The 22,306-nt window shown below is 34.8% G+C and overlaps 2 protein-coding genes across 5 annotated transcripts in view; both read left to right on the plus strand.

Moving 5' to 3' along the window:
* il12ba (interleukin 12Ba) overlaps positions 1-16,569 on the plus strand; it is a 176,178-nt gene extending 159,609 nt beyond the window's left edge. For 2 of the 3 annotated variants that reach the window (XM_079630871.1, XM_079630872.1), the window contains 7 exons: positions 14,039-14,135; positions 14,299-14,568; positions 14,981-15,083; positions 15,170-15,348; positions 15,454-15,623; positions 15,966-16,075; positions 16,223-16,569. In XM_079630871.1, coding sequence (XP_079486997.1) covers positions 14,039-14,135; positions 14,299-14,568; positions 14,981-15,083; positions 15,170-15,348; positions 15,454-15,623; positions 15,966-16,075; positions 16,223-16,283 — 990 coding nt within the window. In that variant the 3' untranslated portion in view covers positions 16,284-16,569. Of the gene's footprint in view, positions 1-13,037; positions 13,720-14,038; positions 14,136-14,298; positions 14,569-14,980; positions 15,084-15,169; positions 15,349-15,453; positions 15,624-15,965; positions 16,076-16,222 lie in introns of those variants that run through there. The other variant, XM_079630873.1, reaches the window with a different exon arrangement.
* Positions 16,570-19,032: 2,463 nt separating this feature from the next.
* The window catches only part of rnf145a (ring finger protein 145a), a 26,446-nt gene continuing 23,172 nt past the window's right edge, over positions 19,033-22,306 (plus strand). The window contains exon 1 of one of the 2 annotated variants that reach the window (XM_079630883.1): positions 19,033-19,472. The gene's annotated coding sequence lies outside the window, so the exon portion shown is untranslated. The remainder of the gene's footprint in view (positions 19,473-22,306) is intronic. The other variant, XM_079630882.1, reaches the window with a different exon arrangement.

Genomic DNA, 22,306 nt, shown 5'->3' on the forward strand with positions numbered 1-22,306 from the left:
TTTTTTTTTTTTTTTTTCATACTTTCCTATCATGGTTAAAAGGCAAAATATATTCTTTAAACTGATGGCAGTTAAGCTCCATCCACAAAAAAATTGAGTTCAAGTCCCGGGTCATGTTTTTTTTTTTTTCATACTTTTGGGATTTTGACGACAGGTCCCGGGTCATCGTTTTTTTTTTTTTTTCATACTTTCCTATCATGGTTAAAAGGCAAAATATATTCTTTAAACTGATGGCAGTTAAGCTCCATCCACAAAAAAATTGAGTTCAAGTCCCGGGTCATGTTTTTTTTTTTTCATACTTTTGGGATTTTGACGACAGGTCCCGGGTCATCGGTTTTTTTTTTTTTCATACTTTCCTATCATGGTTAAAAGGCAAAAGATATTCTTTAAACTGATGGCAGTTAAGCTCCATCCACAAAGAAATTGAGTTCAAGTCCCGGGTCATGTTTTTTTTTTGTTTTTTTGTTCATACTTTTGGGATTTTGACGAAAGGTCCCGGGTCATCGTTTTTTTTTTTTTTTTTCATACTTTCCTATCATGGTTAAAAGGCAAAATATATTCTTTAAACTGATGGCAGTTAAGCTCCATCCACAAAAAAATTGAGTTCAAGTCCCGGGTCATGTTTTTTTTTTTTTCATACTTTTGGGATTTTGACGACAGGTCCTCGTTTTTTTTTTTTTTTTCATACTTTCCTATCATGGTTAAAAGGCAAAATATATTCTTTAAACTGATGGCAGTTAAGCTCCATCCACAAAAAAATTGAGTTCAAGTCCCGGGTCATGTTTTTTTTTTTCATACTTTTGGGATTTTGACGACAGGTCCCGGGTCATCGTTTTTTTTTTTTTTTCATACTTTCCTATCATGGTTAAAAGGCAAAAGATATTCTTTAAACTGATGGCAGTTAAGCTCCATCCACAAAGAAATTGAGTTCAAGTCCCGGGTCATGTTTTTTTTTTGTTTTTTTGTTCATACTTTTGGGATTTTGACGACAGGTCCCGGGTCATCGTTTTTTTTTTTTTTTTTTTTTTTCATACTTTCCTATCATGGTTAAAAGGCAAAAGATTTTCTTTAAACTGATGGCAGTTAAGCTCCATCCACAAAAAAATTGAGTTTAAGTCCCGGGTCATGTTTTTTTTTTTCATACTTTTGGGATTTTGACGACACCCGGGTCATCGTTTTTTTTTTTTTTTTTTTTTTTTTCATACTTTCCTATCATGGTTAAAAGGGCAAAAGATATTCTTAAAACTGATGGCAGTTAAGCTCCATCCACAAAGAAATTGAGTTCAAGTCCCAGGTCATGTTTTTTTTTTTTCATACTTTTGGGATTTTGACGACAGGTCCCGGGTCATCGTTTTTTTTTTTTTTCATACTTTCCTATCATGGTTAAAAGGCAAAATATATTATTTAAACTGATGGCAGTTAAGCTCCATCCACAAAAAATTGAGTTCAAGTCCCGGGTCATGTTTTTTTTTTTCATACTTTTGGGATTTTGACGACAGGTCCCGGGTCATCGTTTTTTTTTTTCATACTTTCCTATCATGGTTTAAAGGCAAAAGATATTCTTTAAACTGATGGCAGTTAAGCTCCATCCACAAAGAAATTGAGTTCAAGTCCCGGGTCATGTTTTTTTTTTTTCATACTTTTGGGATTTTGACGACAGGTCCCGGGGTCATCGTTTTTTTTTTTTTTTCATACTTTCCTATCATGGTTAAAAGGCAAAATATATTCTTTAAACTGATGGCAGTTAAGCTCCATCCACAAAAAAATTGAGTTCAAGTCCCGGGTCATGTTTTTTTTTTCATACTTTGGGGATTTTGACGACAGGTCCCGGGTCATCGTTTTTGTTTTTTTTTCATACTTTCCTATCATGGTTAAAAGGCGAAATATATTCTTTAAACTGATGGCAGTTAAGCTCCATCCACAAAGAAATTGAGTTCAAGTCCCGGGTCATGTTTTTTTTTTTTCATACTTTTGGGATTTTGACGACAGGTCCCGGGTCATCGTTTTTTTTTTTTTTTTTTTCATACTTTCCTATCATGGTTTAAAGGCAAAAGATATTCTTTAAACTGATGGCAGTTAAGCTCCATCCACAAAAAAATTGAGTTCAAGTCCCGGGTCATGTTTTTTTTTTTTCATACTTTTGGGATTTTGACGACAGGTCCCGGGTCATCGTTTTTTTTTTTTTTTCATACTTTCCTATCATGGTTAAAAGGCAAAATATATTATTTAAACTGATGGCAGTTAAGCTCCATCCACAAAAAAATTGAGTTCAAGTCCCAGGTCATGTTTTTTTTTTTTCATACTTTTGGGATTTTGACGACAGGTCCCGGGTCATCGTTTTTTTTTTTTTTCATACTTTCCTATCATGGTTAAAAGGCAAAATATATTATTTAAACTGATGGCAGTTAAGCTCCATCCACAAAAAATTGAGTTCAAGTCCCGGGTCATGTTTTTTTTTTTCATACTTTTGGGATTTTGACGACAGGTCCCGGGTCATCGTTTTTTTTTTTCATACTTTCCTATCATGGTTTAAAGGCAAAAGATATTCTTTAAACTGATGGCAGTTAAGCTCCATCCACAAAGAAATTGAGTTCAAGTCCCGGGTCATGTTTTTTTTTCTTCATACTTTTGGGATTTTGACGACAGGTCCCGGGTCATCGTTTTTTTTTTTTTTTTTCATACTTTCCTATCATGGTTTAAAGGCAAAATATATTATTTAAACTGATGTCAGTTAAGCTCCATCCACAAAAAAATTGAGTTCAAGTCCCGGGTCATGTTTTTTTTTTTTCATACTTTTGGGATTTTGACGACAGGTCCCGGGTCATCGTTTTTTTTTTTTTTTTTTCATACTTTCCTATCATGGTTTAAAGGCAAAAGATATTCTTTAAACTGATGGCAGTTAAGCTCCATCCACAAAGAAATTGAGTTCAAGTCCCGGGTCATGTTTTTTTTTTTTCATACTTTTGGGATTTTGACGACAGGTCCCGGGGTCATCGTTTTTTTTTTTTTTTCATACTTTCCTATCATGGTTAAAAGGCAAAATATATTCTTTAAACTGATGGCAGTTAAGCTCCATCCACAAAAAAATTGAGTTCAAGTCCCGGGTCATGTTTTTTTTTTCATACTTTGGGGATTTTGACGACAGGTCCCGGGTCATCGTTTTTTTTTTTTTTCATACTTTCCTATCATGGTTAAAAGGCGAAATATATTCTTTAAACTGATGGCAGTTAAGCTCCATCCACAAAGAAATTGAGTTCAAGTCCCGGGTCATGTTTTTTTTTTTTCATACTTTTGGGATTTTGACGACAGGTCCCGGGTCATCGTTTTTTTTTTTTTTTTCATACTTTCCTATCATGGTTAAAAGGCAAAAGATATTCTTTAAACTGATGGCAGTTAAGCTCCATCCACAAAGAAATTGAGTTCAAGTCCCGGGTCATGTTTTTTTTTTTTCATACTTTTGGGATTTTGACGGCAGGTCCCGGGTCATCGTTTTTTTTTTTTTTCATACTTTCCTGTCATGGTTAAAAGGCAAAATATATTCTTTAAACTGATGGCAGTTAAGCTCCATCCACAAAGAAATTGAGTTCAAGTCCCGGGTCATGTTTTTTTGTTCATACTTTTGGGATTTTGACGACAGGTCCCGGGTCATCGTTTTTTTTTTTTTTTTTTTCATACTTTCCTATCATGGTTTAAAGGCAAAAGATATTCTTTAAACTGATGGCAGTTAAGCTCCATCCACAAAAAAATTGAGTTCAAGTCCCGGGTCATGTTTTTTTTTTTTCATACTTTTGGGATTTTGACGACAGGTCCCGGGTCATCGTTTTTTTTTTTTTTTCATACTTTCCTATCATGGTTAAAAGGCAAAATATATTCTTTAAACTGATGGCAGTTAAGCTCCATCCACAAAGAAAGAAATTGAGTTCAAGTCCCGGGTCATGTTTTTATTTTTTCCATACTTTTGGGATTATGACGACAGGTCCCGGGTCATCGTTTTTTTTTTTTTTTTCATACTTTCCTATCATGGTTAAAAGGCAAAAGATATTCTTTAAACTGATGGCAGTTAAGCTCCATCCAAAAAGAAATTGAGTTCAAGTCCCGGGTCATGTTTTTTTTTGTTTTTTTTGTTCATACTTTTGGGATTTTGACGACAGGTCCCGGGTCATCGTTTTTTTTTTTTTTTCATACTTTCCTATCATGGTTAAAAGGCAAAAGATATTCTTTAAACTGATGGCAGTTAAGCTCCATCCACAAAAAAATTGAGTTCAAGTCCCGGGTCATGTTTTTTTTTTTTCATACTTTTGGGATTTTGACGACAGGTCCCGGGTCATCGTTTTTTTTTTTTTTCATACTTTCCTATCATGGTTAAAAGGCAAAAGATATTCTTTAAACTGATGGCAGTTAAGCTCCATCCACAAAAAAATTGAGTTCAAGTCCCGGGTCATGTTTTTTTTTTTGTTTTTTTTTCATACTTTTGGGATTTTGACGGCAGGTCCCGGGTCATCGTTTTTTTTTTTTTTTTTTTTTTTTTCATACTTTCCTATCATGGTTTAAAGGCAAAATATATTATTTAAACTGATGGCAGTTAAGCTCCATCCACAAAAAAATTGAGTTCAAGTCCCGGGTCATGTTTTTTTTTGTTTTTTTGTTCATACTTTTGGGATTTTGACGACAGGTCCCGGGTCATCGTTTTTTTTTTTTTTTTTTTTTTTTCATACTTTCCTATCATGGTTAAAAGGCAAAAGATATTCTTTAAACTGATGGCAGTTAAGCTCCATCCACAAAGAAATTGAGTTCAAGTCCCGGGTCATGTTTTTTTTTGTTTTTTTGTTCATACTTTTGGGATTTTGACGACAGGTCCCAGGTCATCGTTTTTTTTTTTTTTTTCATACTTTCCTATCATGGTTAAAAGGCAAAAGATATTCTTTAAACTGATGGCAGTTAAGCTCCATCCACAAAGAAATTGAGTTCAAGTCCCGGGTCATGTTTTTTTTTTTTCATACTTTTGGGATTTTGACGACAGGTCCCGGGTCATCGTTTTTTTTTTTTTTTTCATACTTTCCTATCATGGTTAAAAGGCAAAAGATATTCTTTAAACTGATGGCAGTTAAGCTCCATCCACAAAGAAATTGAGTTCAAGTCCCGGGTCATGTTTTTTTTTTTTTTTTTTTGTTCATACTTTTGGGATTTTGACGACAGGTCCCGGGTCATCCTTTTTTTTTTTTTTTCATACTTTCCTATCATGGTTAAAAGGCAAAAGATATTCTTTAAACTGATGGCAGTTAAGCTCCATCCACAAAGAAATTGAGTTCAAGTCCCGGGTCATGTTTTTTTTTTTTCATACTTTTGGGATTTTGACGACAGGTCCCGGGTCATCGGTTTTTTTTTTTTTTCATACTTTCCTATCATGGTTAAAAGGCAAAATATATTCTTTAAACTGATGGCAGTTAAGCTCCATCCACAAAAAAATTGAGTTCAAGTCCCGGGTCATGTTTTTTTTTTTCATACTTTTGGGATTTTGACGACAGGTCCCGGGTCATCGTTTTTTTTTTTTCACTCTTTCCTATCATGGTTAAAAGGCAAAAGATATTCTTTAAACTGATGGCAGTTAAGCTCCATCCACAAAGAAATTGAGTTCAAGTCCCGGGTCATGTTTTTTTTTTTTTTTTTTTGTTCATACTTTTGGGATTTTGACGACAGGTCCCGGGTCATCGTTTTTTTTTTTTTTTTTCATACTTTCCTATCATGGTTTAAAGGCAAAAGATATTCTTTAAACTGATGGCAGTTAAGCTCCATCCACAAAAAAATTGAGTTCAAGTCCCGGGTCATGTTTTGTTTTTTCATACTTTTGGGATTTTGACGACAGGTCCCGGGTCATCGTTTTTTTTTTTTTTTTCATACTTTCCTATCATGGTTAAAAGGCAAAAGATATTCTTTAAACTGATGGCAGTTAAGCTCCATCCACAAAGAAATTGAGTTCAAGTCCCGGGTCATGTTTTTTTTTTTTTCATACTTTTGGGATTTTGACGACAGGTCCCGGGTCATCGTTTTTTTTTTTTTTTTCATACTTTCCTATCATGGTTAAAAGGCAAAATATATTCTTTAAACTGATGGCAGTTAAGCTCCATCCACAAAGAAATTGAGTTCAAGTCCCGGGTCATGTTTTTTTTTGTTTTTTTGTTCATACTTTTGGGATTTTGACGACAGGTCCCGGGTCATCGTTTTTTTTTTTTTTTTCATACTTTCCTATCATGGTTAAAAGGCAAAATATATTCTTTAAACTGATGGCAGTTAAGCTCCATCCACAAAAAAATTGAGTTCAAGTCCCGGGTCATGTTTTTTTTTTTCATACTTTTGGGATTTTGACGACAGGTCCCGGGTCATCGTTTTTTTTTTTTTTTTTTTTCATACTTTCCTATCATGGTTAAAAGGCAAAAGATATTCTTTAAACTGATGGCAGTTAAGCTCCATCCACAAAGAAATTGAGTTCAAGTCCCGGGTCATGTTTTTTTTTGTTTTTTTGTTCATACTTTTGGGATTTTGACGACAGGTCCCGGGTCATCGTTTTTTTTTTTTTTTTCATACTTTCCTATCATGGTTAAAAGGCAAAATATATTATTTAAACTGATGGCAGTTAAGCTCCATCCACAAAAAAATTGAGTTCAAGTCCCGGGTCATGTTTTTTTTTTTTCATACTTTTGGGATTTTGACGGCAGGTCCCGGGTCATCGTTTTTTTTTTTTTTTTTTTTTTTTCATACTTTCCTATCATGGTTAAAAGGCAAAATATATTCTTTAAACTGATGGCAGTTAAGCTCCATCCACAAAAAAATTGAGTTCAAGTCCCGGGTCATGTTTTTTTTTTTTTCATACTTTTGGGATTTTGACGACAGGTCCCGGGTCATCGTTTTTTTTTTTTTTTCATACTTTCCTATCATGGTTAAAAGGCAAAATATATTCTTTAAACTGATGGCAGTTAAGCTCCATCCACAAAAAAATTGAGTTCAAGTCCCGGGTCATGTTTTTTTTTTTTCATACTTTTGGGATTTTGACGACAGGTCCCGGGTCATCGTTTTTTTTTTTTTTCATACTTTCCTATCATGGTTAAAAGGCAAAAGATATTCTTTAAACTGATGGCAGTTAAGCTCCATCCACAAAGAAATTGAGTTCAAGTCCCGGGTCATGTTTTTTTTTTGTTTTTTTGTTCATACTTTTGGGATTTTGACGAAAGGTCCCGGGTCATCGTTTTTTTTTTTTTTTTTCATACTTTCCTATCATGGTTAAAAGGCAAAATATATTCTTTAAACTGATGGCAGTTAAGCTCCATCCACAAAAAAATTGAGTTCAAGTCCCGGGTCATGTTTTTTTTTTTCATACTTTTGGGATTTTGACGACAGGTCCCGGGTCATCGTTTTTTTTTTTTTTTCATACTTTCCTATCATGGTTAAAAGGCAAAAGATATTCTTTAAACTGATGGCAGTTAAGCTCCATCCACAAAGAAATTGAGTTCAAGTCCCGGGTCATGTTTTTTTTTTGTTTTTTTGTTCATACTTTTGGGATTTTGACGACAGGTCCCGGGTCATCGTTTTTTTTTTTTTTTTTTTTTTTTCATACTTTCCTATCATGGTTAAAAGGCAAAAGATTTTCTTTAAACTGATGGCAGTTAAGCTCCATCCACAAAAAAATTGAGTTTAAGTCCCGGGTCATGTTTTTTTTTTTCATACTTTTGGGATTTTGACGACACCCGGGTCATCGTTTTTTTTTTTTTTTTTTTTTTTTTCATACTTTCCTATCATGGTTAAAAGGGCAAAAGATATTCTTAAAACTGATGGCAGTTAAGTTCCATCCACAAAGAAATTGAGTTCAAGTCCCGGGTCATGTTTTTTTTTTTCATACTTTTGGGATTTTGACGACAGGTCCCGGGTCATCGTTTTTTTTTTTTTTTTTCATACTTTCCTATCATGGTTTAAAGGCAAAAGATATTCTTTAAACTGATGGCAGTTAAGCTCCATCCACAAAGAAATTGAGTTCAAGTCCCGGGTCATGTTTTTTTTTGTTTTTTTTGTTCATACTTTTGGGATTTTGACGACAGGTCCCGGGTCATCGTTTTTTTTTTTTTTTTTCATACTTTCCTATCATGGTTAAAAGGCAAAATATATTATTTAAACTGATGGCAGTTAAGGTCCATCCACAAAAAAATTGAGTTCAAGTCCCGGGTCATGTTTTTTTTTTTTCATACTTTTGGGATTTTGACGGCAGGTCCCGGGTCATCGTTTTTTTTTTGTTTTTGTTTTTTCATACTTTCCTATCATGGTTAAAAGGCAAAATATATTCTTTAAACTGATGGCAGTTAAGCTCCATCCACAAAAAAATTGAGTTCAAGTCCCGGGTCATGTTTTTTTTTTTCATACTTTTGGGATTTTGACGACAGGTCCCGGGTCATCGTTTTTTTTTTTTTTTTTTCATACTTTCCTATCATGGTTCAAAGGCAAAAGATATTCTTTAAACTGATGGCAGTTAAGCTCCATCCACAAAGAAATTGAGTTCAAGTCCCGGGTCATGTTTATTTTTTTTCATACTTTTGGGATTTTGACGACAGGTCCCGGGTCATCGTTTTTTTTTTTTTTTTTTCATACTTTCCTATCATGGTTCAAAGGCAAAAGATATTCTTTAAACTGATGGCAGTTAAGCTCCATCCACAAAGAAATTGAGTTCAAGTCCCGGGTCATGTTTATTTTTTTTCATACTTTTGGGATTTTGACGACAGGTCCCGGGTCATCGGTTTTTTTTTTTTTCATACTTTTGGGATTTTGACGATAGGTCCCGGGTCATCGTTTTTTTTTTTTTTTTTTTTTTTTTTCATACTTTCCTATGATGGTTAAAAGGCAAAATATATTCTTTTAACTGATTGCAGTTAAGCTCCATCCACAAAGAAATTGAGTTCAAGTCCCGGGTCATGTTTTTTTTAGTTTTTTTGTTCATACTGTTGGGATTTTGACGACAGGTCCCGGGTCATCGTTTTTTTTTTTTTTTGTTCATACTTTCCTATCATGGTTAAAAGGCAAAAGATACTCTTTAAACTGATGGCAGTTAAGCTCCATCCACAAAAAAATTTAGTTCAAGTCCCGGGTCATGTTTTTTTTTTTCATACTTTTGGGATTTTGACGACAGGTCCCGGGTCATCGTTTTTTTTTTTTTTCATACTTTCCCTTCATGGTTAAAAGGCAAAATATATTATTTAAACTGATGGCAGTTAAGCTCCATCCACAAAAAAATTGAGTTCAAGTCCCGGGTCATGTTTTTTTTTTTTCATACTTTTGGGATTTTGACGACAGGTCCCGGGTCATCGGTTTTTTTTTTTTTTTTATACTTTCCTATCAAGGTTAAAAAGCAAAATATATTCTTTAAACTGATGGCAGTTAAGCTCCATCCACAAAAAAATTGAGTTCAAGTCCCGGGTCATTGTTTTTTTGTTTTTTTTTTCATACTTTTGGGATTTTGACGACAGGTCCCGGGTCATCGTTTTTTTTTTTTTTTTCATACTTTCCTATCATGGTTAAAAGGCAAAAGATATTCTTTAAACTGATGGCAGTTAAGCTCCATCCACAAAGAAATTGAGTTCAAGTCCCGGGTCATGTTTTTTTAGGGCCCAAGCCCTGAAAGGGCGCAGAGCCCTATTGTTCTTCTAAGGATTTTTTGTTATTAGGGCCCAAGCCCTGAAAGGGTGCAGAGCCCTATTGTTCATCTAAGGATTTTTTGTTATTTAGGGCCCAAGCCTTGAATAGGCGAAGGCCCTATTGTTTTTCTTAGGATTATTAGGGCCCAAGCATTGAAAAGGCGAAGGCCCTATTGTTTTTCTTAGGATTATTATTTATTATTCTTCTTCTTCTTCTTCTTCTTCTTTATTATTATTATTTTACTACCTTTTGGGCACTTTTGGGGGCCTTAACGTGCTCAAAAACTCTTGAAACTTTGCACAAATGTCAGAACCTGGGACCCGGGCGTGGCAGGGGGGCTCGGCAGCGCCCCCTGGAATGGGATTCAAAAACATGTCCATATATCAAACACGCTTTCATGAAATAATATGAAACTCGGTACACATATAGATCTCATCGGGCCGAACAACTTTCGTGCTCTAAGTTTTACGCCAGTCCAACAGGAAGTCGGCTATTATGGGCTGTATGGAAACGCATGTTCTGGCATTTGAAACACTTCTCCCAGAGAATTCATCCGATGACCACGAAACTCGGTGTGCATGAAGTCAAGACATTGAGGATGCTAAATTGCGGACGGATTTTTGATATCTCGAACGAACGGTTTGGCCGTGGCGAGGAAACGAATTTATGATTAAAAAAGGATGCATAAAGTGTGTTATAACTTAGTTATAGTTTTACTTACAGTTACAAAACTCAGCGTGTATATTGATCTTATCAAGCCGAACAACTTTCTAATTTACAGTCATTAGCTCCGACCAACAGAAAGTCAGATATTGTGGTTTGAATGTGAATTGTGTCTCTCTCTGTCCCCCCTGTGTGTGTCTGTGTGGGGAGGGGAGGGAGGGCACACACACAGACAGCCCCCCTGTCTGTGTGTGTGGGGAGGGGAGCAGAAAGACTATGAACAATTGTGCCATCTAGTGTTTTATACTATGTATAAATGTGTTTTTTGTTTTAAACAAGTGTTTTAAAGTACACTAATTTCAATTAATTCTATGCTGCATTTTTATGTATATTTAAACATTATCAAAATTAGGATGTCATTTTTTTAGTTTCAAAAGTTATCTGTCTCTGTCTCCCTTTGGCTGTCATTACCCTCCCCTCACTCCCACAGTCTCACTTATTTCTTTCTGTATCAAATAATATTACCATAAACAAAAAGTTTGAGTTTCTTTTTCAATCAATGTATTATGTGTAACTTAAAAATAAACAGATATGTTTGAGGGCAAGACATGAAAACGATGAAATATAATATAGTATTAGTAAAAGAGTGCAGTATAGGGTTGGATGAATCAGATAAATAACATATTTTGTTAAAAAAAACATTTGGTTAAATAAAATCGAGTGATACATAAGGCTATATTGCCCTCTCGACAGTCAAAGCGGGTTACGTTATTGCCCGTCGTGCACAGGAACCCGAAAGGCAACGGGGTGGCGGCTTTATATATATATATATATATATATATATATATATATATATATATATATATATATATATAATTTACTTAATTTTTTAAAGCAACGGGTTTACAATTTTCTTTTTAAGTAAGTGAACTGAACACTTTTTACAGTATACCATCCACGTCCAGCAGCTCAAACACAGAGCAGGAATGGCGATGGGTGAAGGCCTTTTCCACTTGATGCTACACACAGACACAATTCAGCATGTGACATTGATCACAGCATAGCTTTTCTTGATCTCATAAACCAATATCAATGATAAAGACAGAGGGAATTTGGCCGTAAATGGGGGTTTTCCTGCTGGGGAAGTGGCTTTTTGCTCAGATATTGTAGGTCATGTATACAGTAGTTGTTGTGGTAAGTGTGGAGGGGCTGTTTTTGATGTGCTCATGTTTTGTAAGAGAATGTCTTACTTCACTCATAATACAGACCATCAGACAAAACTCTGCAACCCAATCCAGCATTTTGAAGGTCAGCATTATGTGTTTCTTCCCTATTGTAGTCACATGCTTCATGAAAAGGTAGAACTGAATGTCTGAGGAAGGGAAAAGAAAAGCACAACAGTTATTCAAAACATTGAAATTCCACCATATATCCACTTATTGTAGATTCATAAAAATGACATTAAAAGATTCACAAAAATTACAGATGCATGACTTCCCTAGTGAACAATAAATATACTAAATTATATTTGAAATACGTTTATTTATGCTAAGTATATACTAAATTGATATACTTAAAGTCTGCATTCATGACGTATTATGTCACTTATTGTCTTATTTATTTTGTCACTGATTATCTTATTGTCATGGTTTAGCAATCATTTGTTAATTTATGTATATTTGTAGTGAGGTTTATTGTATTTGGTCTGTCTATAGTCTGTGGAGTAGCATTCAAGTAAGTTATTCATTGTACTTGGTAACTTGTACACATGACAATAATAAATTACTTGACTTGACTGCTAAATTGGAACAACTAATTTTGTACTTAATGTGTACTATCCAGAAATAGTACTGAGGTCCAACTAAAGATAGGTACACATTTAAAGACTGATGTCATACATCCTTACTAATAGTGATATTAAAACACATTTTAGGCCTAATAAAGTGCATTTTGTAATAAAGAAGTACTCCTAATAAAGTTTTATTATAATTTATATATCAGACAAGTCTCAAGCGATATGTCAGTAAATATGCAAATGGGTTTGTTGTATACTTAGTATGAAATAAATGTATTTTATATACATTTTGGTTTAGTTTTTTTTTCACTAGGGTTGTCCCTAGTGTGACTTGTTAAAGATTAAATATGCATTAACAAGTAATTATTATTACCGTTCAGTGTTTTTTTTTTCTTCTCATGACTATCCAGAAGGCAGAAATAATCTTAAATGTTTTAGTGTTTCTCAGTTAGAGAATGCAATAACGTGTTTAAATTCAAATAATGGTTAAAAAAAACCTCCCTCTTTTAACTTAATTTTTCTCTTTGGGTTAAAATTACGTCACCCTTGAATGAATAGGCTACTTTTACCATGGTAACTATGTTTTCGAATTCCATAGAATGGCTGGGTCTGAAATCGGACTTTCCTCGCTGTCCTATCAATGGACTTTGTGCAGGAAGGTACCTTTACGAAACTGATTTCGGTTTGATGATCTACAACAAAATAGACCTTATATTTATTTACTACAATAATTTCTCACTAGAAAAGACATCAAAAGTGAAAAAAATTTGGTTAAAACGTAGGCTACATTTACACACAAACTGACGGCAAACTGCAACTTTCAGACACCATATTTATTTTTTAACGCAACCGTCACAGAATCGAACGTGCAGAATTATGGGGCAGCATTTTTTTAGCTTTCGGACACGACCACTGAGCTGAGAGTTCTTTGTTTTCTTTTCTTTTTTAAATGTTTTGTATGTCATGCTGAATAGTGTCATCAGTGTTTCATGTGTAATTTTTTTAATCAGAACCCTTAATGTACAAATTACTAAATTACATAATCTGAGTGAAAGGGGGGGTTTTTGAATTGGAAAAAACAGCAGAGCTGGGTATTGGAACAAGCGAATCAAACACAGTAACACAACCAGGTAAATCATCAGATGAGAACTTGTGGCAAAACTTCCCAAGGTGTTGGAAAAAACATATTTGACTAAATTTTTTCCCACCCTTTAGGCTCAGTCAGTAGTCCACACTGGAAACCAATTAGCAATTTAATGTCTTTTCCTGCCAAATGTAATACAGTCCAATAAAAGCGTCATACTATCCTGACCGGGCTTTGTTATTGTATATAAATAGACCATTATTAGAGAAGAGATAGGACTCAGTGACAGTGAGAAGATTCAGTGGAAGTGAGAGGAAAGCTCAGGTTCTGGAGTTGCTCATTCTGTGTTTGGTTCCTCTATAACCTGCACTGGACTTTTCCTGGCCAGGGAAATTCTGCCCTCCTGACACGTTACTTATAAGCTTGCACACTAAAACACAACAAAGCAAAGCGAGGTCTATCTGGTAGTGGAGGTTAAGCTTGTTGAATTTTTGACTGATCAAAGGTAAGTCTCTTTTATAATCTCATTAAAAGTACTGCTTAATTATTTGATTGAAACACTGTAAATACTAAATAATATTTAATATTAAAATGTATAAAATATTTGTTCAGTTATTTATGGTAGCCTAAGAGTTCACCACGAGCAAGAGTTTTGCTTCAGGACAAAGATTTTATTTTTAAACGGACAATTTCATACATGTATAACAATAGCAGAAGTTTATTAACCAATTTGACATGCATAAAAAAAACAATAGGCTACATATTCTATTACAAAATGACTGGCAAATGACCATATAGTAAACCTTTTCTTTTTCTACCAACAGATGTTTTTTCTCTTGCTAGGTACATTGATGTTTCTCCAGTCTTTTACTGTAGGATCCATCAAAACAACTGAGAGTTACTGGACACTTAAACCGAATGGTTTGTATCTCTGAATCATGTCTGAAGAGTTTTTATTGTGTATAGTTTCTCCTAGACATTTACTTGACTCTGAAATACTCCTACTTGAGCTCTGCTTATAAACTGGATTTTATTTGTATTTGGGCGCACCTCTCATTTTTATTTTCCAATTGTCTGTCATCAGTGCTTGTGGTGAATGTAGATGCTGGTAAAGATGTAAACATGGTACAAGTGCCACTTATCTGTGGAGAAGCCTACGAAGGGCAAAATGTTACATGGACCAAAAACAAAGATGAAAGTCTGGAGGCTCAAGGAAACAGGATCATGGTCACAGTGGAGGGGTGGAAGGGGGCCAATTACTCCTGTTTCAACAAGGAGGGCTCCTACCTAAACCACACACTGGTGCTGGCTCAGTGGACCTTCAAGAAGATTATCAAGAACACTCCTGAGAAAGGTAGACCCATCATTTACATTGTGTTTATATTGCGTAATATTGAAATGGTTTCAAACCTTCGAGAAAATCCAGTTTTCAGTGTCACATGATCCTTCAGAAATCATTCCAATATGCTGATTTGGTGTTTAAGAAACATTTCTGATTATTGTCAATGTTGAAAATAGTTGTGCTGCTTAATATTTTTTGTCGAAACCATAATAAAAACAATTCAGGATTTTTTTATGAATAGACCAAAAGAATAGCATTTATTTGAAATTGAAATCTTTTAACATTATAAATGGCTTTACTGTTACTTTTGATCAATTTAATGAGTCTTTGCTTTACATATAAGTATTAATTTAAAACACTTGATCGCAAACGATTTTTATGTTTATAATGTGTATTTATTTAATTTATTTAATTACCAAACAAGGTTACATCCATTGTTCAACAAATAACTATGGAGGTTCCTTCCAATGTTCCTGGACATGGGATAAGAACAGGCATGGCCATGTTGCTCATATCAAAGCCACACGGTAAGTTTCCCAAACTTGCTCTGCCGTCTGCAATGATGTGAGGAATGTGGAGAAAAAAACTGTTTGACTGTGTGATTCTGATCCAGGCCTCACGGTGGAAGCAACATCAGCTGCAGTCTGGATTCCGAAGGACAGAGTATCACATGCTTAGATCAGGACTACTGTGCTTATTCAGAGGAGGTGGACCGCATCAACCTGACCATATACTTCAGAAGTAGCTTTGTTGTAGAAACCTACAACAAAAAGTTCTACATCATGGATATCGGTGAGCACTTAAAAATGAATAAGATGGGGCTTAGAATTTTAAAGCAATATGCCGCTCATCTGAATATGAAACTATGTTGCTGACATCTTTTTCTCCATTTTTAAGTGAGGCCTGATGTGGTGGCTATTAACAGGATCAATAAAACATCTGTAGAAGTTGGCTATCCACACTCTTGGAACACACCACCTTCCTACTTCCCTCTCATCTTCCAAGTGAAAGAGATTCGCTGTCGGAAAGGCAAAAAATGTGACTGCTCCAAACCGAACTTGCCAAAGGTAATGTTAACTTATTTTACATTTAATAATTACCGGTTAAAAGTTTGGAATAATTACGATTTCTAATGTCTTTTATGCTCACCATTCATTTGATCAAAAATATAGTAAAAACAGAAATATTTAAATATTATTACAATAAAAAAACACCTGTTTTAATATATTTTAAAATGGAATTTATGAGAATATTTGTTCTGTATATACAGTGTATATATATATATATATATATATATATATATATATATATATATATATATATATATATATATATATATATATATATATATATATATAATTAAAACTATTATTATTATATGTATTAATATTTGTTCTCATTGTGCTCAGACTTACCTCACACAAAGCCACCAGGTGCCAGTGAAAAAAGGGATGGCGGTTTGTGTGAGAGCGAGGGATGAATTCTGTAATTCCTCTTGGAGTGAATGGAGCCTGTACAAGTACGTGTATTTAAGATTTGTTCTATTTTTCAATTAATTAATTTGCTTTATCCCTAAAATAATATCCTTACTGCTTTATTAATTAATGTTTTTGTTTTTCTGCACACACTGTAATACAAACTTTCTCTTTTGTTTTTTGTTTTTTAGATTCAGAAACAAAAAAAACAAGAAGCACTGGAACCAAGAACCAAAGTTAATGATGCTATAATTTATTTTGTTTAGTTAAATAAAACTTTTTTATTGAACAATGATTGACTCCTATTAGACCTACTTTGGTCATATACTGTATAATTAAATACAAACACATTGTATGTGTTCTTTTAATAGTTTGTCTATTGTTTAATAGAATGAATAACACTATCATGCCCTTAAATTAATTATTTATAACTGTAATACAATGCAATTTCAATTTGCGTTACATGTATGTATTATAATTGCAATGTTTCTGATGTCTTTACATGATTATATCAGACATAAAACATCAATATGCTCTTAATTCAGTTTGTGGTGCATGTTTAAAACAAAACAAAAAGATAATTAATGTCATGTCTCACCAGTTGTGAACTATTATGTAGTGTGTAGGTTGCTAAAATTGACACACATTTGAAATGCATGGACTTTGTAGGGTCCTAATTATGTGCAAATGTCTTTCTTTTTCTGTAGATCACACACAAGACTGCTCAAGACAGAAATTACTGTCACAGCTCAATGTGGAGCAAAACAAAATGCTATTCCCCCCAGTTCAACAGAGTTACATCATCAAAGCAGAAGCACTGCTCAAATCACTGATTGTTCAAATGTTGTGTAAAAACGAACCCTCTATCGAAGCCTGGAAAAAACACGTATGAGTGATACATAACCACCATGAATTGTCTCTTGTAAAACCACAAGCGCTGGGGTTTTGGAAATGATACAATTTGTGATTCATTTTGAGGAACTTACCCAAACAATGTTGCCATTCATTCTCAGAGCAGATCAGCCGTGACTGAAACTCTGCTAATCACCAAAATTAGCAATCAGTTTTAAATTAGGTGAATAAAAATAAACTACTCATTAAAGTTATTACAGAAAATATATATAAAAAAATACATCTTATACATTTTAAAAAGAGCCGAAACCTGTCTGTATTTATTCTTGATTTATACAGGTTGGTTTCTTAACATCTTGAGAAAGCCACAGTCTCTCCTTATTAGAGTTTTTTCAGGGCAAGTGTGACATTAAAGCGTATAGAAACATTTCCTCAACATCATTATGAGAGTGATGAGGGTACAGATAGCTGACCTACTTATGAAGTATAGAGACTAAAAGAGAATATTGGCTCACTACCTCTGGGACATGTGCTCTTGCTAGTAGGCTGATAGAAACATTCACATGCTTACAATTAAATGATTTACAGTCAATATAAAGCAGACACACTGTTTTGTGGCTATAATAAAAGGTAATATAATGTGTTCTTTCATATTTTATCTTATAATGGACAAACTGTCCACTAAAAATAATGTATGTTAATTTACAGGTCTGAAATATCTATAGTGATCTCTCTTTCTTTCTCTGAATCTTAGTCAGCAGTGATTTTGCAAATGAGCTTTCACTAAACATACAAATTGAAGTAATTATGGGACTGTGTTTTTGATGTGGTCCAGGACTTGTACAGTTTTTGAGACTCTTATCATTTGAAACTATTGTTTTTGTTTATCTAACACAAGGCTGCTTTAGGGACTGCTGTTGTGGGTGAACATGTGATTGTATTTTATAATTGAATGGGCATTTACTGTATATTCCATGTGTGCTACATCATGCTCTGTAGATGATGCTTAATCATATGTCTATACAGAAGGGAAGTACATGTCAACATGAGTAAATAGCCGAGCCAGATGTGGTTTCACCACAAGAGGAGAAATTACTAGGGGTTTGGAGATGATAATTCCCCATAAAGCGTGATTAAGGTCATCGGTTTTTAACCACATGCTTTTTTGTGTGTCTGAGTGTGAAAGCAGAGGCTCTCACACACTGGATAGACGTGATAATCCACAAAAAAATTATTGATGCAGAGGAACAATGAAAACACATTTATTACACACATGGAAAATACAGGTAAACACCAGAATGAAACATTAACACGAGACAATGATCAGACGATGATAGAAGGTTTAAATACATAAAAGGTAACAAGAGACTAAGTGAAGGAAAGGTGTATGTGAGCAGTTGACTTGGTAACAAACAAGGGTTTCTATGGAAACTAACAAGATTACAATGGAGATAGTGTAACAGGAACCGAACAAAGGCCCAACAAGAGAAAAAAGTCATTAAGACAGAGACACGGAGCAGATTTCAGATGCCCCTGAAACTGACATAAAAAATCCAGGAGGGTGATGGAACAGGGAAAAAAGGATGGAGGGCCAGGCTTGTGTGGCGGATGTGGGCTTAAAGACTAAGGTGAGGCCGACAGTTCAGGGAGCCAAGGTGGAGCTGACAGTGCAGGCAGGCAGAGCTGAAGACAACCAAAGTGGAGCTGAAGGTGCAGGAGTCCACCAGGGCAGAGCAGAACACCTCCATAGTAGAGAAGACTAAACAGAAGACCCCCGGAGTAGGACCACTGCAGAGCAGAAGACCACCATGACGGGAGCCTGGAACATCACAGTGCTGTCGTGCTGGATATCACAGCAACACTGAAACATAGAGCACAAGAGGATTTTACTGCCTCAAAATCGGCTTCTGTGACCATGACTAAAGAGTTAATTCTAATAAATAAATAAATACTAAATAAACAGAAACTGTGGGACACTTTTAATGGGGACACTTTATTTCCGTACTTCACAACCCACCACAAAGACTCCATTTGAAAGTAAACAGATCCTGTAATTGTTTTAATTTATTTTATGTTATAAATAATAATATCTAAAAGTATATTTAATAAAAAATAATAGTTTTAACGATACGGAAATTATTATTATTAATATAATCAAGTGCTATTAATTTGAAGGCATCATTACAGATAAAGTCCAATTTTTTGTATTCACAGCCCGTGATCTGGTTAGCGCTCTTAATTTTTATAGCACAGTTGGCATTGTGAATCGTATGGTCTGACTCCTTATCATTTCACCACCCCCTCTCTTCTTTCTTTTCTTTCAGTCTTCAACGTGTGCCCTCATGATGCCACGGCGCTCGCTAATCCGCTCTCCACGGCGCACATGCTCAGTACCGATCACTGTGGAAATCTGTAATGGCTGCGGGATGATGTGATACGAGTCCCGCTGCCGCGCGTCTCTTCGGTAGGAATGTTATTCCCTGAGACCGCCAACCACTCCATTCATTCCTCCGTCAACATGGTTGACATCCGACAGAAGAATAAAGGTCGGACATCGTAGGCGCGAGCACTTGCGAGAGTCATATTCGTGTAAGTTGAATGTTTATTTTGCCTCTGTAAATTGTGGTTCATTGAGCTGGGGTCTGTCAGTGTTTGTTATCTGAGGTCACAACAGTTCAGCAACAGCATCTCTAGAGAGAAGGCACATAAATAGCCGCGTGCTGCATTCAAATATTATACATAAAGTGGGATTAAAGGCAACGATAGGTATTTGTCTACACGCATATCCTTTTATTAAAAACGTTTAACACCGGTTATCATAACGTGCTTAAGCAGCAGCACCGAGCCTTGTAACGTTACAGATAACATCAACACATAAGATCCTCACGTTTGTTGTTCTTATTTACGTCGAAAGGACGAAAAAATAAGTAATTTTTGCAGAGGAGCTTATTTAATCCTGCAACAGGCTCGTTGTGCGATCAGCCAGTTTCATACAATGAATTTTCAATGAGCTCGGGGTTACTATAGTTCATTTCTAGTTAACACTGGTTAGAATAGCCTATAGATATTAGCAGGGTGTGGGGTCTTATAAGATTGGAGTCTTATAAAAAGTTACTTTTGATAAGGATTGACCCCACCCAAAGGAAGTCCAAACAACAAGTTCTTAAAAGTATATGATTTTTTTTACAAACAAGTAGGATACATTTGAACGAGGCTGACTCCAGCTCCTTTTTCGCCAGCTCCTTATTCGTCGAACTATTCGTTCCACCTTAAAAATGTTGGATGGTAGTTAACCCCTCCCCCTCGATGCTTTTGGCAGTATTTCTTAAAGGAACAGTTGTACGTGAATTATGAGCCTGTGGATCGGGCAGCATTTCTCATTTAACAGTGAAAATAAATATTCCTGAAAATATGATCTTATCTGCCTCTATAAATGGTGTAAGCTACCTGGTAAATTCAACCAGAGTACTTATTTTGTATTTAAGTTCCATTTCTTCCACACACACACACACACACACACACACACACACACACACACACACACACACACACACACACACACACACACACACACACACACACACACACACACACACACAAACACACACACACACAAACACACACACACACACACATTTATATATATATATAGATGAATAAGAATATATATATACATTTATATATTTATATATACATATATTTATATATTTATATATATATATATATATATACACACACACACACACACACACACACACACACACACACACACACATACATACATATATATATATATATATATATATATATACGTAGAGGTCTAGATAATTTCATTCTTAAACGAAATCAAGCATTACAACATTTTCTGATGTGTTATTAACGAAATATGGTACCCAGAACATGCCTCTCCATGCAGCTTTGTGTGCCGACGAAGCATACTGGAGGTGTCATTACTTTAATATTTCACAAGTTCTCAAAAAAACAAGCATGTGGAAGTATAGATAATTTCATTCTTAAATGAAATCAAGCATTACAACATTTTCTGATGTGTTATTAACGAAATATGGTACCCAGAACATGCACCTTTATTTGCCGACAAAGCATACTGGAGGTGTCATTACTTTAGTATTTCTCAAGTTCTTAAAAAAACAAGCATGTGGAGGTATAGATAATTTCATTCTTAAATGAAATCAAGCATTACAACATTTTCTGATGTGTTATTATTGAAATATGGTACCCAGAATATGCCTCTCCATGCAGCTTTGTGTGCCGACGAAGCATACTGGAGGTGTCATTACTTTAATATTTCACAAGTTCTCAAAAAAACAAGCATGTGGAAGTATAGATAATTTCATTCTTAAATGAAATCAAGCATTACAACATTTTCTGATGTGTTATTAACGAAATATGGTACCCAGAACATGCACCTTTATTTGCCGACAAAGCATACTGGAGGTGTCATTACTTTAGTATTTCTCAAGTTCTTAAAAAAACAAGCATGTGGAAGTATAGATAATTTCATTCTTAAATGAAATCAAGCATTACAACATTTTCTGATGTGTTATTATTGAAATATGGTACCCAGAATATGCCTCTCCATGCAGCTTTGTGTGCCGACAATGCATACTGGAGGTGTCATTACTTTAATATTTCACAAGTTCTCAAAAAAACAAGCATGTGGAGGTATAGATCATTTCATTCTTAAACGAAATCAAGCATTACAACACTTTCTGATGTGTTATTAACGAAATATGGTACCCAGAATATGCCTCTCCATGCAGCTTTGTGTGCCGACAAAGCAGACTGGAGGTGTCATTACTTTAGTATTTCACAAGTTCTCAAAAAAACAAGCATGTGGAGGTATAGATAATTTCATTCTTAAATGAAATCAAGCATTACAACAATTTCTGATGTGTTATTATTGAAATATGGTACCCAGAATATGCCTCTCCATGCAGCTTTGTGTGCCGACGAAGCATACTGGAGGTGTCATTACTTTATTATTTCACAAGTTCTCAAAAAAACAAGCATGTGGAAGTATAGATAATTTAATTCCTAAATGAAATCAAGCATTACAACATTTTCTGATGTGTTATTATTGAAATATGGTACCCAGAATATGCCTCTCCATGCAGCTTTGTGTGCCGACGAAGCATACTGGAGGTGTCATTACTTTATTATTTCACAAGTTCTCAAAAAAACAAGCATGTGGAAGTATAGATAATTTCATTCTTAAATGAAATCAAGCATTACAACATTTTCTGATGTGTTATTAACGAAATATGGTACCCAGAACATGCACCTTTATTTGCCGACAAAGCATACTGGAGGTGTCATTACTTTAGTATTTCTCAAGTTCTTAAAAAAACAAGCATGTGGAAGTATAGATAATTTCATTCTTAAATGAATTCAAGCATTACAAC

Source organism: Phoxinus phoxinus, assembly GCF_949152265.1.
Source record: "Phoxinus phoxinus genome assembly, chromosome: 12".
Taxonomy (NCBI): Eukaryota; Metazoa; Chordata; class Actinopteri; order Cypriniformes; family Leuciscidae; genus Phoxinus; species Phoxinus phoxinus.